The sequence below is a fragment of the Heterodontus francisci genome, chromosome 20 (genome assembly GCF_036365525.1).
Source record: "Heterodontus francisci isolate sHetFra1 chromosome 20, sHetFra1.hap1, whole genome shotgun sequence".
Classification (NCBI taxonomy): domain Eukaryota; kingdom Metazoa; phylum Chordata; class Chondrichthyes; order Heterodontiformes; family Heterodontidae; genus Heterodontus; species Heterodontus francisci.
This window is the reverse complement of record NC_090390.1, coordinates 79,858,966-79,875,441: the sequence shown is the minus strand read 5'-3', so window position 1 is coordinate 79,875,441 and position 16,476 is coordinate 79,858,966. Positions and strand designations below refer to the sequence as shown.

At 42.9% G+C, this 16,476-nt stretch overlaps 2 protein-coding genes across 2 annotated transcripts in view; both read left to right on the top strand.

Annotated features, from left to right (window-relative positions):
- Positions 1 to 16,476, top strand: part of atpv0e2 (ATPase H+ transporting V0 subunit e2) — a 553,405-nt gene that overhangs the window by 423,127 nt on the left and 113,802 nt on the right. The window lies entirely within an intron of this gene.
- slc25a28 (solute carrier family 25 member 28) overlaps positions 9,848 to 16,476 on the top strand; it is a 50,263-nt gene continuing 43,634 nt past the window's right edge. Inside the window, exon 1 of the mRNA XM_068053098.1 lies at positions 9,848 to 10,490. Coding sequence (XP_067909199.1) covers positions 10,104 to 10,490 — 387 coding nt within the window. The 5' untranslated portion in view covers positions 9,848 to 10,103. The remainder of the gene's footprint in view (positions 10,491 to 16,476) is intronic.

Genomic DNA, 16,476 nt, shown 5'->3' with positions numbered 1-16,476 from the left:
TTTCATTTTCAAATATATATCCAATTCCCTTTTGAAAGTTACTATGGAATCTGCTTCCACCGCCCTTCCAGGCAGTGCATTCCAGACAATAATAACTCACTGTGTAAAAGAACAATTTTTCTCATCTCCCCTCTGGCTCTTTTGCCAATTATATTAGATCTGTGTCCTTGGGTTACCAATCCCCCTGCCAATGGTAATAGTTTCTTCTTATTTGCTCTATCAAAACCATTCATAAGTTTGAACACCTCTATTAAATCACTCCTTAACCTTCCCTGCTCCAAGGAGAACAATCCCGGCCTCTCCACCTAACTGAAACCCCTCATCCCTGGTACCACTCTCTCCAAGACATCCTTTCTAAAATGTAGCACCCAGCATTGGACAAACTTTCTTAAGCTGAGGCCTAACCAGTGATTTATAAAGGTTTAGCATAACTTCCTTGTTCATGTATGCTGGGCTTATATCTATAAAGCCAAGGAACTATCTACCATTTTAACAGCTTTATCAACTTGTCCTGCCACCTTGACAGATTTGTATATGATCTTTTTCAGTCAGCTTTATTGGCTTGACTGGCTGATAGAGAATTGGCTCAAATCCTGTGGTCTGGGGAAGCTCCTGATAGCTGTCCAGTGACAACCCCAGTAAAGACTGTACAAGGGGTTTCCACCCCACTAGAGACTATACAATAGGTTTCCGCCCCACTAGAGACTATACAATAGGTTTCCGCCCCACTGGAGACAATACATTGGGTATCCACCCCACTGGAGACTGTACAATGGGTTTCCACCCCACTGGAGACTGTACAATGGGTTTCCACCCCACTGGAGACTATACAATGGATTTCCACCCCACTGGAGACTGTCTAATGGGTTTAACTGCCACACAGTGAAACAACATTCACGATCAAAATTCATATGGCTAATTAGACAAAGTACTGGAGTTTGAGTGTCCAAATTATGGTCCATGAGCCCTATGTGGCCAGTGAGTCCTGCCATTTGACCGATGATGTCCAGACATTTCAATTTTATTCCACTTTTACATTTTAATCTGGTTTGTACTATTTGAATTTGTTGCTCTTAGTGGCTTTATATAATTGACCTAGAAAGCATGTCAACAACAGGAGGGCAGATTTAAGTGAGGAGGCCCAGCTAATCTGATAATTTAAACATAAAATCTAATTTAAGCTGAAGGGAAACATAGAATCTAAATCATAATGAACTCATTTGTGTACACTCTATACCTTGTGGTGCCTACCAGTTGCAAAAGGCCTCAAGCATACCGGCTGGCACTGCATCCTCCTTCGCTAGGGTCGTCTTGGCACAGCCGATACCGTGGAAGAGAGGCAGCCAGAACGACACTCCCTCCTGATCCTGTGAATGGCCAGTGGTTCTTTCAGAACAATTAGATATGTTGATATTTGCAGTTTGAGATACATGCAGATGAATGGGAACAGGGATTAAAATTTTATATTTGGCCTGCAATGCTCCATTATGTTCATTCAACTGGCCTACAAAGACAAAGATCTTGTGCATTTCTCTACTGGAGCATAGGCACTGGTGGGAGTTGTGGGGAGATAGAATTAGGAAGACAAAGGCAGTCAATTTATAATGTCCTCTCTCCTATATTTTCAGTGACTTTAGATGTGCTTTCACTCCTTGTACTGGAGTACAGCTGGTGATGTGTAAATTTCAGCAGAATACACTAGTGTAGAGGTTGCAAATTAATTCTGCACCATGGCAAGCAGTAAACATCAATTCAAATAAATTTGGTTAAGTGTTGGCTAGCGACAAAACCAAAAATGACAATGAAAGCTGCCACAATTGTGATAAAAACCCAACTGGTTGCCGAATGTCCTGCAAAGGTGAGAACCTGCCATGTCTACCCAGTCCGATCTACACATGGTTGTTGTCTGCACCATGTGGTTGACTCATAAAATCCTCTGAAGTGTCGTGACAACCGAGCCAGCTGTAAAAACAATTGCTACGTTAGAACACATGCTCCCCCTTCCCAGGGAAATTAGGGATGTGAATAATTCCGGCATCACCCAAGAACAAATAAAGATTTTTTTTAAATTCAGCAGGATTGAAGCCTAAATGGTCATCCTTTGTATTTTTACATATTTTCTGATATCATTATGCTACTGATATTATAATAAAAAGCAGTATTTATATGGAGACACCATTACAATTTGCTGACATTTTAGACTGGTTTCTTTCACTTAGATTTAAAGAGTTAATTTGATGTTCCACATGCACTTCTCTAATTTCCCTTTTACTAACAGCAATAACTTGCCTTTATGTAGCGTCTTTAACATATCAAATCAAAAAATGTAAATATGAAAATAATGAACTTAAGAATAAACGATATGAGGACGAACATTTTTATGCCCCGGTAAGCTAGGATTTGGAATGCGCTGCCTGATAGTGTGGTGGTAAAAGATACAAAAATAGCTTTCAAAAGGAAATTTGATAAATATCTAAAGGAGGAAAAATTACAAGGATCTGGGGAAAGAGCAAATGTGAGAACATAGAACATAAGAAATAGGAGCAGGGGTCGGTCGTATGGCCCCTCAAGCCTGTTCTGCCATTCAATAAGATCATGGTTGATTTGATCTTGGCTTCAAATTCACTTTCCTGCCTGTTCCCCATAATGCTTGATGCCCCTATAGTTCAAAATCTGTCTATCTCAGCTGTCATGCTCGGAAGGTGCCATGATGAAATAAACAATGAATTAGAGGAGTTATGAAAATAAAAAGCCAATTGTGAAACTGAATCACAAGAACATGGATTCTTATAGCACAGACAAGATGGAGGAGCGGTCAAGTGACCCCTCCAATACTGACAATAAACACCTCCGTCAGTAAAGGTTGAAACTCATTAACCTCGTCTAAAATAGCTCTGATGAGAACCCACTGAAATTGAAAGGAGCAGCATTGCATATTGATGACTCCTATCTGCATGAATGAACTAACAAAGGGTTCTGGAGACTGACTGACTCACAGCCCAAATCAAAATAAGTAGGAGTGAAGTAGCACCATTATAACAGAATGGACTGCAGTCAGATATCAATAGATAGCCATTGTTTCCATATTTTGGACCATTGTGTAGTCACAGCAGGGGAGAGGGTCCTGTGACACCTGACAGTGTCATGGTCCTGTAGTTTTTTTTCCGGAATATGCGGTTTGCCTTTAAGGCTTGCAAGGGATCAGTATTGCTTTAAGAACCAGCAAGCCTCAGGAGTTAAAGAAAGGTGCATTTTCGTTGCCTTAGAAACAGCCATTTGGAGACTGCAATTCAAAAGATGCATTCTCGTTACCATAGATACAGCTACTGAGAGTGAGTCTCATGCGATACATTTGTTACAATTCATTTTTGAACTGGCTTTTAGTTGAAGACAGTTTGTTCTAACACAGACAGAGACACACAGACAGAAGACACAGCTGTGATGACTGATCTCTGGTAATTTAAATTGAAGGGAGGGAAGTTAGACTGTGACAATCATTTATCCCTCAAAAAACTCTAAAGACAGATTGATTCTATTGAAAGTGTTCGCAAGTCGTTAATTGTTGAAATTTGCTGGAGAAGGAAAGCATCACCAGAGACTACGGACTGTTCTACTGTGGAAGAACCCTTTTTCTGCATCGGACGACTGTGAGGACTTCAAGCAACATTGAACTGTAAATTTACAAGGACTCTAATTTTTTCTACTTTAAATGCTGTTTATATCTTCATAGTTTTTAAGAATTTAGTTCTTCTAATTAAAGAGTAAATTTGTTGATTTAAAGACACCTGGTTTGGTTAACCTCATTTGGGGGGTGATAGATGGTACAATTTGGCTGGGTCTTTCTTTAATTTGGAAAGTTTAAAATATGTTAGCCAATCTGTGGAGCGACGGGATTGAATTAACAGTGCATTGATCCCACCATAATCAGAATTGTAAATTTTGATTGGGGGCTTTGACAGGAGCAGTTGATCGTAACAACAGAGACTCAAATGTGATGGATTTTTACCTTAAAAGGTAGCCGTATGGAGAGAGATGGGAAGTGAAGACCACAGAAAGCCAGTTTCCAGCCAGAGGCTGTGAGAGAGATCCAGCTAAACAGAAGAACCCTGCTGAACCACAACTGAAGACGTACTACAGCAGTGAAATTACAAAGTGACTTTGAGACTCTCCATCTGTGAAGGTAAACTAAAAGGGCGGCGGTGGCGTAGTGGTATTGTCACTGGACTAGTAACCCAGAGACCCAGGGTATTGCTCTGGGGACATGGGTTCAAATCCCATCACAGTAGAAAGTGGAATTTGAATTCAATTAATAAATCTGGAATTAAAAAGCTAGTCTAATGATGGCCATGAAACCACTGTCAATTGTTGTAAAAACCCATCTGGTTCATTAATGTCCTTTAGGGAAGGAAATCTGCTGTCCTTACCTGGTCTGGCCTACATGTGACTCCAGACCCACAGCAACGTGGTTGACTCTTACATGCCCTCTGAAATGGCCTAGCAAGCCACTCAGTTGTATCTAACCGTGACAAAATCAATAAAAAGGAATGAAACCGGACGGACCTCCCGGCATCGACCGAGGCACCGGAAATGACAACGGTAAACCCAGCCCTGTTGACCCTGCAAAGTCCTCCTTACTAACATCCGGGGACTTGTGCCAAAGTTGGGAGAGCTGTCCCACAGACTAGCCAAGCAACAGCCTGACATAGTCATACTCACGGAATCATACCTTACAATGTCCCAGACACTGCAATCACCATCTCCGGGTATGTCCTGTCCCACCAGCGGGACAGACCCAGCAGAGGTGGTGGCACAGTGGTATACAGTAGGGAGAGAGTTGCCCTGGTAGTCCTCAACTTCGACTCTGGACCCCATGAAGTCTCATGGCATCAGATCAAACATGGACAAGGAAACCTCCTGCTGATTACCACCTACCGCTCACCCTCGGCTGATGAGTCAGTACTCCTCCATGTTAAACAGCACTTGGAGGAAGCACTGAGGGTGGCGAGGGCACAAAATGTACTCTGGGTGGGGAACTTCAATGTCCATCACCGAGAGTGACTCGGTAGCACCACTACTGACTGAGCTGGCCGAGTCCTCAAGGACATATTTGCTAGACTGGGTCTGCGGCAGGTGGTGAGGGAACCAACAAGAAGGGAAAACATACTTGACCTTGTCCTTACCAATCTGCCTGCCGCAGATGCATCTGTCCATGATAGTATTGGTAGGAGTGACCATCGCACAGTCCTTGTGGAGATGAAGTCCCGCCTTCACATTGAGGATACCCTCCATCGTGTTAACTGGGATAGATTTTGAACAGATCTAGCAATGCAAAACAGGGCATCCATGAAGCGCGGTGGGCCATCAGCAGCAGCAGAATTGTACTCAACCACAATCTGTAACCTCATGGCCTGACATATCCCCCACTCTACCATTACCATCAAGCCAGGAGACCAACCCTGGTTCAATGAAGAGTGCAGGAGGGCATGCCAGGAGCAGCACCAGGCAGACCTCAAAATGAGGTGTCAACCGGGTGAAGCTACAACACAGGACTATCTGCGTGCCAAACTGCGTAAGCAGCATGCGATAGACAGAGCTAAGAGATCCCATAACCAACGGATCAGATCTAAGCTCTGCAGTCCTGCCACATCCAGCTGTGAATGGTGGTGGACAATTAAACAATTAACTGAAGGAGGTGGCTCCACAAATATCCCCATCCTCAATGATGGGGAACCCAGCACATCAGTGCGAAAGATAAGGCTAGAAGCATTTGCAACAATCTTCAGCCAGAGGTGCCGAGTTGATGATCCATCTCGGCCTCCTCCTGAAGTCCGCAGCATCATAGATGCCAGACTTCAGCCAATTCGATTCACTCCGCATGATATCAAGAAACAACTGAAGGCAGTGGATACTGCAAAGGCTATGGGCCCTGACAATATTACAGCAATAGTACTGAAGACCTGTGCTCCAGAACTTGCTGCGCCCCTAGCCAAGCTGTTCCAGTACAGCTACAACACTGGCATCTACCCTGCAAAGTGGAAATTTGCCCAGGTATGTCCTGTACACAAAAAGCAGGACAAGTCCAACCCGGCCAATTACCGCCCCATCAGCCAACTCTCAATCATCAGTAAAGTGATGGAAGGTGTCATCAACAGTGCCATCAAGTGGCACGTGCTTAGCAATAACCTGCTCAGTGACGCTCAGTTTGGGTTTCGCCAAGGCCACTCAGCTCCTGACCTCATTACAGCCTTGGTTCAAACATGGACAAAAGAGCTGAACTCAAGAGGTGAGGTGAGAGTGACTGCCCTTGACATCAAGGCAGCATTTGACCAAGAATGGCATCAAGGAGTCCTAGCAAAACTGAGGTCAATGGGAATCAGGGGGAAAACCCTTCGCTGGTTGGAGTCATACCTAGCGCAAAGGAAGAAGGTTGTGGTTTTTGGAGGTCAATCATCTGAGCTCCAGGACATCAGTACATGAGTTCTTCAGGATAGTGTCCTAGGCCCAACCATCTTCAGCTGCTTCATCAATGACCTTCCTTCAATCATAAGGTCAGAAGTGGGGATGTTTGCTGATGATTGCACAATGTTCAGCACCATTCGTGACTCCTCAGATACTGAAGCAGTCCATGTAGAAATGCAGCAAGACCTGGACAATATCCAGGCTTGGGCTGATAAGTGGCAAGTAACATTCGCGCCACACAAGTGCCAGGCAATGACCATCTCCAACAAGAGAGAATCTAACCATTTCCCCTTGACATTCAACGGCATTACCATCGCTGAATCTCCCACTACCAACATGCTAGGGGCTACCATTGACCAGAAACTGAACTGGAGTAGCCATATAAATACCATGACGACAAGGGCAGGTCAGAGGCTAGGAATCCTGAGGCGAGTAATTCACCTCCTGACTCCTCAAAGCCTGTCCACCATCTACAAGGCACAAGTCAGGAGTGTGATGGAATATTCTCCATTTGCCTGGATGGGTGCAGCTCCAACACTCAAGAAGCTCGACTCCATCCAGGACAAAGCAGCCTGTTTGATTGGCACCCCATCCACAAACATTCACTCCCTCCACCACCGACGCACAGTGGCAGCAGTGTGTACCATCTACAAGATGCACTGCAGCAATGCACCAAGGCTCCTTAGGCAGCACCTTCCAAATCTGTGACCTCTACCAACTAGAAGGACAAGGGCAGCAAATGCATGGGAGCACCACCACCTGCAAGTTCCCCTCCAAGTCACACACCATCCTGACCTGGAACTATATCGCCGTTCCTTCACTGTCGCTGGGTCAAAATCCTGGAACTCCCTTCCTAACAGCACTGTGGGTATACCTACCCCAAATGGACTGCAGCGGTTCAAGAAGGCAGCTCACCACCACCTTCTCAAGGGCAATTAGGGATGGGCAATAAATGCTGGCCTGGCCAGCGACGCCCACATCCCATGAATGAATAATTAAAAAAAAATTCACACCACCAACTTTGAGCTGATGTTTAACCACTAGAACTCTGCAACACCTCAGCAAGTTCAAGACTGCATACTTCCAACCTACAGCTTTAAAAAAGAATTTTCTCCCGAGAAGATTCAACAGTACAAACATGAACTCTTATATCACCTTAGACTCCAACTGCATCCTGCCCTTTTCACTCTCTCTATCTGTTCTTGTGTATGCATGTGAGTGTGAATATGTGAGTGCTGAAGGTTGCGACCATTTTAGGAATTGTTTAAAATAAATAATTATCTTCATTTTTTAACCTACAAGAAACCCTATTATTTGTCTGTTTATTTGACCCTAAAAGCACTCAGGGACTAACGCACCAATTTTAACAAAACACTATTGTGGTCAGTTGGGAGGTGAAAAGTGGAAGTCACTTATCACCTGTCCATAACACAGCCTTGAATATATTCAATGATTCCGCCTTCACAGCTCTCTGGGGGTAGAGAATTCCAAAGATTTACAACTCTCTGAGAGAAGAAATTCTTCCTCATCTGGGTCTTAAATGGGAGACCCTTTATTCTGAAACTATTCCCCCAGTTCTAGATTCCCCAAGAGGGGTTACATCCTCTCAGCATCTACCCTGTCAAGACCTCTCAGAATCTTATGCATTGCAATAAGACCACCTCTCATTCTTTTAAACGCCAATGAGTATAGGCCTAACCTGGTCAATCTTTCCTCATAAGACAACCTCTCCCTTCCATGAATCAGCTGAGTGAACCTTCTCTGAAATGCCTCCAATGCAAGCATATCACTCTTTAATTATGTAGACCAAAACTGTATGCAGTGCTCTCTGTGTGTTCGCAAAAAATATCCTGTACATTTCTTGCAAGACTTTCCTACTTTTACACTCCACCCTCTTGCAATAAAGGCCAACATTCTATTTGCCTTCCTAATTACATGCTGTACCATTTATCATGTATGAGGACACCCAGATCCCTCTGTACTGCTCCACTCTGTATTCTCTGGCCATTTAATTTTGCTTTTCTATTCTTCCTGCTAAAGTGGGGAAGTGGGTAAGTGGGACTAAATAGATTGCTCTTCAAAAGAGCCAGCAGATGTTGGTTTGGTACATTGCCACCTTATTTAATCTAGCCAGAGATTCTAGTTTGCAGTATTTAAACAATGCTCTTTATTGCTATTATAACTATTTACACTCCACACTAGCTTGTGTGACTCCTCCAAAAGCTATGCTGCATCTTTTTTCGAGTATCTCTCATATTGTGATTCTTACATTATCATTGTCCGACGTATTCTTCACACTCTCTCAAGATTAACCCTTTTAGACCCTTATACTACAAATGGCCTCCTTCTGTACTGCAGTATTCTATTATGACTTTAAAGTGCAATAGTGGCAATTTAATCTTTATACATATATATATATATATATATATATAATTTTCAGCCAATTGGTAAACAGGAGGGGGATAGAATAAGGAACCACGCAAGAGATGGCAGCATGGCTTAAGTTCAGATTTTATTGGCTGATAATGAAAAAAAATGCTCCACCAGTAGACTCCATAAGCAAAAAAAAACTAGATGCACATAATATAAAAATGCAGTGTCTGGTTTATATTTTAGAAATTGTCTGGTCCAAACATCATAGGGACAGCTACCCTCATTTTGATGTACATGGCTAATTGTGACATTCTCAAATATTTCCCTAATTTAGTCACTCCTCAGTGATTATTATATTTGTTTTTTTTATGATGAATGGAAAAGGGTTTAGTTTTGTTTTGAAAGCTAGAAAGGAAATCCACTTTTATATTACTTCAGCAACAATTGCGTCATTGCAAAGTGTTGCATATGTCTGGTATTTTTTGCATTAATGATAATGGAAATCACTGAGGCTTGTAGACGCAACTACACTTCAAAGAAAGTGCAATGAATGACCTTTCCCCCCATTGCCCTTGCTGGGAATCGCTTAAACCCATTGCAACACCACCAAGCGCTATTAATCATGTGACAGGCTTTCCCGCCACTGATTGGAATACTTCCCTCGTGAACGCCTCGCGGCCGCCGGTGCCGCCTTCGCAACCTAACCTGCTGGCCAGAGTGACACTATTACTGACCAATAGAAACTGGGGGATGGGCGGGAAGGCGCCCTGCTACCCAATCACCTTTAGCAGAAATGTAGGGGCGGGGTTTCAATGTTCCCATCAAGCTGGGTTGAGAGCGCGAGAAAAAAATCGGCCCATCAACATGCAACCTAGACTGATGACGCTTGGAGGCGGGGACTCGCGTTGATCGACAGTGATTGCGACCAAGCAGAAGGAAGGAAGGAGCGTCAATCATCAATACCGACTAATCACGGTGCGGAAAAAGGGACGGAAAGGGGCGGTTATAGATGGGAAAGTTGGGTTGACCGGGCGTGGAGGGGTTGGGAATCGGAGGTACGTCACAGGGCCTTGGCCCCCATTTTGCCTCCCTCCCGCTGCAAGTCCGGCTGGGAGGAGAATGATGACCGTGAGGGAAAGGATGGTGGCGGCTATTTATAGAGGCCGGAGCATCCAGTGAGTGAATAAGTGATCGAGAGAGAGAGAGAGAGAGGGGTGAGGGGGAAAATTTGAGGAAAAAGCCGAGGCCCCGCCACCGAGTTTTGTTCCCCGATGGAATTTGAAAATGATGGCGTGAGGATCAAAGTACCGGAGCGGGCCGAAGCAATCGCCAACGGTAACGGCAAGGCCATCGCCCCGAGCGGCGGCGGCAGCAGCAGCAACGGTAACAGCATCGCGGCCGGCTCGGTGGCCATCGCCCGCAAGCCGCCAGCAGCCATCGCCTCCGCGCCACCTTTCTTCCACATCTTGGTGAACCCGCCGTCCCCGCCCAGCCGTCTTTTAAATATTATGGACAATTTCTCGGATGAGAAGAATAGCAGCAGCGAGGTAGAGTACGAGGGCCTTCCCGAGACCGCTTCCACCTCCACCCACATGATCGCCGGAGCCGTGGCCGGTGTCCTGGAGCACTGCGTGATGTACCCGATCGACTGCGTCAAGGTATCAGCCCTCCCTCTTCTACCATCCACCCCAAGCACAGCCTGACAGGGGGAGGAGAGGATATCACTTACACTGCCATCTACCTTTGCATTAATCCTTTTTGCCCCCCCCCCCCCCCAAAGGAAATCCAGAGTTGTGCAGATTTTGGGCGATTTTCACATCTTTTTACAAATTGCAGAGCTGGAAAGGAGGAGAGGGCGAGCATATTTCTTTTGGAAGCTTTCCCCAGGAAACTGCAGTCCTATATAGCATTGGCATGTCCTATTTTATGCCTCGGGCAAGATCAGTGTTACAAATATCTCTTCTCCGAGAGAATGAACTCGTTTAAAATGCAAAGCTTAAAGGAAGGAAGGAATTTTAAAAAAACAAGTACACGCTCTAAATTTGTTTTATTTCCTTGAGGTCAGGATTTGAAGTGTGTATATTTTGGGGAGAGTTTCCCCATTACGTTGCAGAGTGAATGGGATTGAAGATCAGTAACTTCAACTAGAGCTCTATATCTGTCTTTGATTTTATTCCATTGAAAGGTGTTTTTAAGCTAAAGTTTCTCTTACAGTGGAGGTTAGAAAGGGGAATAGATAAAACTATGATTTGATCCAGATTTCATTTTACCTTTTGTGAAAGCAGAGTTAAGACTATCATTTTGTGACAGTTTCCTTATTATTTCTCCTTGGGAGAATTTCTGTGCAAACTTGAGGGGAAAAGCAACAGCTGCATGTCAGTCTGCATTTTTTTTGTTGGTAAATGATCTGTGGAAAGGCCAAAGCTTATTTAAGTTGGGAACATTTTCCCACTATTTCTCCTTTTAAGAGTGGGGGAGGGGAGGGAAGCAGAAAATACATGTCAACAGATGTTTTAAAATATCTTTGGAAAATTGAGGCTTATTTAAACAAATCAGGAATTGTTTGGAGGTGCTGGGGGGTGGGTGCGGGGGTGTGCGTGTGGGGACCTGGATGGGTTGTGGAGAAACTACTATTCTAATCTTTTTAAGTAAACCGATATGAAGATACCATGGAAGAGATTCCCCAGCAAACTGCAAATGCTTCGGGGAGAGAGAGAGCTGTAACTGGACAAGCAAGGAACTACAATTAGTTAAATTAACGCACAGTTTAAAAATGTCTGGAGTAAGTTTCTTTGCAAGTCTCTGGACAACGGCATTTGTAAATCTGCATTTTGGGGGAAAGCTGAGGTACTGAAATTCTTGTATTCTAGGTTCATTTGCGGATTCATTCAATGTGTGGTCTTGCTACACGTACCTTAGTATGTTAAAACCTTTCTCCCCTTTTTCGAACCATGTTTGAATTGGGAATGTTTGGGATTGGCCTAGTTCTCGTTAAGCGTACGGAGTATTTGCGATTTCAGTTACTGGTATATTAAAAGGGATCTATTTGAATTTTGTTCCTGATTCCAACACTCTTCTCCCAGCAAAACTTGCATTTGATGGGGAGTTTTGGAAGGGGCTGGGCAGCATGCTTTATGGAAGTTCATCATGTCTTTACTTCACAGCAGTTTTCAAGACAGAGTGTTTTTGTGATCTGTTTGCATTGTAACTTGCATGTAGCCAAGTGGGTGGAACTTAATTTTCCTCTTCCTATCTGTTTAATGAGCTGAAGTGAATTTGACGTTTGTATGCTATCCTGCTTATGTCCTAGCGTTGCTTTTTTCATTGACTTCTAATATAAAATGTCTAAAATTTGGTCATGTAATCTACCATTCCTATACATTTTCAGGAAGTTCTTGTAAAAGGAGACATCGGTAACGTTGTTACTGAGGACAACCTTCCTAAAACAGATCATTTACTAATGCATAACACTGTCTTAGCAACTAAAATTGTGACTCCTACCTTTGAGTTCACCCAAGGAATGTTGATATATGAATACTGAGAGTTTGGGTGGACTTTAATAGCTTTGCTCTGTATCTGTTGACTGATGTGATGAGATATACTGAGTACATTCTGTCCAGACAGTGCCTTTTGTACTTCAAAGATATTCTGATTTCACATGTCGTGATGTTATAATTCAACAGTTAGGATAGATATTTTCAGACTGTTTTAGAACCAAATTAAGCATGCTTAATGATTTTGGTAAATGCAGTTTAAATATCCAACAATTTTTAGAGGACACTTGCACAAGGCTGTTGAGGTAGGCCAGTTCGTTCTGTCATTGTGCTTCAAACTCAACTATGTCGATCAGAGTAGCCCCTTGGCAGGCTTTTTGCGGATTGGACCTGGAAGCATTAAGGCTTTTTTATTCGTTTGTGGGATGTTAGTGTTGCTGGCAAATCCAGCATTTGTTGCCCATCCCTACTTGCTCTTGAGAAGGTGATGGTGAGTTGCCTTGAATCGCTGCAGTCCATGTGCAGGTACACTCACAGTGCTTTAAGGAGGGAGTTCCAGGATTTTGGCAGTGAAGGAGCAGCGATATAGTTCCAAGTCAGGATGGTGTGTGGCTTGGAGGGGATCTTTCAGGTTCTGGTGTTCCCATTTAACTGCTGCTGTTGTCCTTTGAGATGGTAAAGATTGTGGGTTTGAAAGGTTCTGTTGGAGGAGTCTTGGTGAGTTACTACAGTGCATCTTGTATATGGTACATACTGCTGCCACTTTGCACCGGTGGTGGAAGGAGTGAATGCTTAATGTGATGGATAAGGTGCCGATCAAGTGGGCTGCTTGGTCCTGGATGGTGTCGAGCCTCTTGAATGTTGGAGCTGCACTTGGCCAGGCAAGTGGCGAGTATTCCATTACACACCTACCTTGTGCCTTGTAGATGGTGGACAGGCTTTGGGGAGTTGGGAATTGTTACTCTCTGCAGAATTCCCAGATTCTGAACCTGCTCTTGGAGCCACATAATTTATATGGCTGGTCCAGTTTCTGGTCAATGGTAACCTCCAGGGCATTATTAGGATTTGAAGGGTATAATAATCATTTAGTGGGAGAATGTACTCTTTTTTTTTTTTTCCCTCCCTTTCCCCCCCCTTCCAATTAAAGTGCAGTGAAGGTTTAGGCCAGTTAACCCTTGCTTGATATGCCTGCATTTCACTTTGTAGGTCTTCTGTAATACTCTTGTGCTGGCTTTTTTTTAAGCAGTTATGCAAACATGCCAAGGCTGAGCATAAATATACCAAGATAAGAGAAATTGTGGGAGTACCTGATCCAGAAACACACAGGCAGGCCTGTATGAACCAAACAAGAACTTGCTAAAGAATGTATCTGTAATTTTGAATACCGTGGCGGAAGTTAGCTGGATTGTAAATAATTGCACTGCCTGTATGCATCTAATTTAGCATTCTACTGTTGGGGGGAAAATGAATACCCTGCTTTGTGTGACATGTAAAATAAGCAACCATGGAAACATAATGCCATGCTGGAAGAAGCTGTTTTCTCAATGAACACTCATGATCTTGTTCACATGTTGGTAGTGGCATGGGTTATGGGCACAGTGGTGTTCCAGCTTTTAATGTGCTGGTTTGCATGCATTATTTTTCAAGGGGTACAGTATGAATTATTAGAAAAGATGTCTTCATTAATCACAGGGCAGTTATTTGTGTGCATGTGTACATACTGTCATTCCTCTGTTCAGTCAGTTAACCAAAAGGGGAGAAAAATTGCAGTTGTGTAGAAAACCGTACTAACTACGTCAACAGAAATAATTTAAATCAACACGTACTTCTCTAGACACTGGGATTGCAACTTGGATAAGTATGCCTGAGGACTAGACAGCCAGAACTGTAATGACCATGCACATCTCCTTGCTGACAGCTGAGGGTCTAGTAGACTCCAGTTTGAAAACCTACGACAGGATAAATTAACAAGAATGCTGAATTTCATTTGTTATTGATAATACTGAATTGCATTGTAGTGGTTAAAATCTTTTACATGTGTCAATCAATGCTGTAATCCAGTGCCCTGGTCATACTTAACCCTCCATTAGCTTCACAAAAAGACTTCTGATCATTTATCACATTTCTGTTTGTAGGACCTTACTATATGCAAATTGGCTGCCACATTTCCTACATTATAACAGTGACTACTCATGAAAAGGTGGTGATTTGATTGTAAAGCACTTTGGGATGTCCTGATGTGAAAGGTATTGATAGCTGCAGGTTTTTATTTTAAAATAATAAAATAAAATAAAAAAGCTTGTATAGGAATGCCTTGTGACTCGAGCTGGATGGCTGCTGAGACGTGTGATGTTGAACCTTGAACAGAGGAAGTAAGAACAGAATGGGAGTGTGGGTGGAAAAAGGTTTAAATTGCCTTTCTTGGCCTTGTAAAGACTTTTCTATAGGTAACATGCATGGTATATACTTTTTCTTGCATAAGGTAAAATTACTCATAAGCTGAAACTTTCAAGTGCAAATTATTTTAAAAAATCTTTGTGTAGCTACATTGTGAAGTGTCTGGTATGGAAGGAGTGACCTTAGGTAATCGTGACATCATGGCTTGTGCCATGAGAGTCATCGTGACTTGCAGTTTTCTAATATCTTGGGGTGTTGGCTGTCTTTTTTAGAAAATGTTGCTATGGAATATACAATAGCTAGCTAGTATGAGCTTGTTAATCCTGGTAAAACCATAAATATGAGCGAAGATGGAGTCTTTGTGAAGAGTCTGAGAGCAGAAATATCAGATTGCAGTACTGCTTGGGAAGAGGAAGTAGAATCGTGTGTCTTTACATTGTAGAAATGCAGCTATTGATCTGTTGCCATTATACTGAATTCATTCAGTTTATACCATGCTGTAGATTCAGGAAAAATTATAACATGCATTGAGAGCAAAGATATGTTTGTAGCATTACCATTTTGTATAAAGCCTTGCCCAATGTCTGTAACAGGCCAACAATAGTAAAATAGCATTGTTGGATTGTGGAAATAGGCTGAGAGTTCAGCTCATGGGTCCAAAGAAAAAAAATGCAGATCCATGGGTGAGTGGAAATATCAAAAATATTGAGAGCTTTGCTTCTGGAGTGAGAGCAAAGTCATTTTGCACGGTAGTGTTTGTAGCCTGTAGAAGCATCAATATAACTTATTCTTCGGAGTTGGTAGCGAACAGAAAATACTGAAAACATTCATATAATGTTTTGGGTGTAGATGCTTCACACTGGAATATGTTAGAGGGACAGCCTGAGAGAAGGGCCATGCCTCTGCACCCGTATGAAGTGCTTCAGTGGCTATCAGGAGATAGTTGAGTGGTAGCAATGATACCAGCATGAGAGAAATTCAACAAACAGGATATTTAATACAAGACACATGGTGTAGGAATTAGGAAAGGCTTGTGGAATCAGTCATCAACTAGAGTTGGCATTAGCAGTTTGAGAGTTCGGAAGTCTGTGTGTACCAGCATGATGATAAGCAGATTAACAGTTTGAACAAATTTATAGTTTGGTTTGGAGTGTGTGTATATCGCTTTAAATTGTGTACTTCTGTTTTACAATGAGTTTGGACCTGTCGCTGATAGAAAATATCATTCACAATTTATTTGAGTGAATGTCATTCTGTAGCAACTGTAATACCACCATCTTGTTACTACCAGGACAGCTGCCTTGTTTTTGGTGTGAGATAATGCACATGTATTTTTTCCCTCCCTACTTCATTGCCACAGTCTGAGTTCTATGTTTGCTGGTTATTGGCTGATACTTCCCTAAATGGTCATTCCTGATAGACCATGTATGTTAGCTTGCTATTTTGAGATGCAAGAGGGGTATGCCTTATAACTGCATCGTGTTTTGTCCACATGGCCACTCCAGCACAGGTGAATTGCTGTTTCGCTGTGCTGGTGTGGACATGATGGGTCAAATGACCTCCTATACTTTAATGATTCTGTGAATGCACATGTAGCAAACAGTGACTCATTCCACTTATCACCTGTACTGTATAGCCTGGATAAGATCAAGAGTTTGCTGAGTTGGGTATTTAATTTTCATATTCCAGGCTTCACACTCTTAAGATTACAGGACTAGGGAAGTGGGTGGGTTGATAATGAATCTGGCTTACA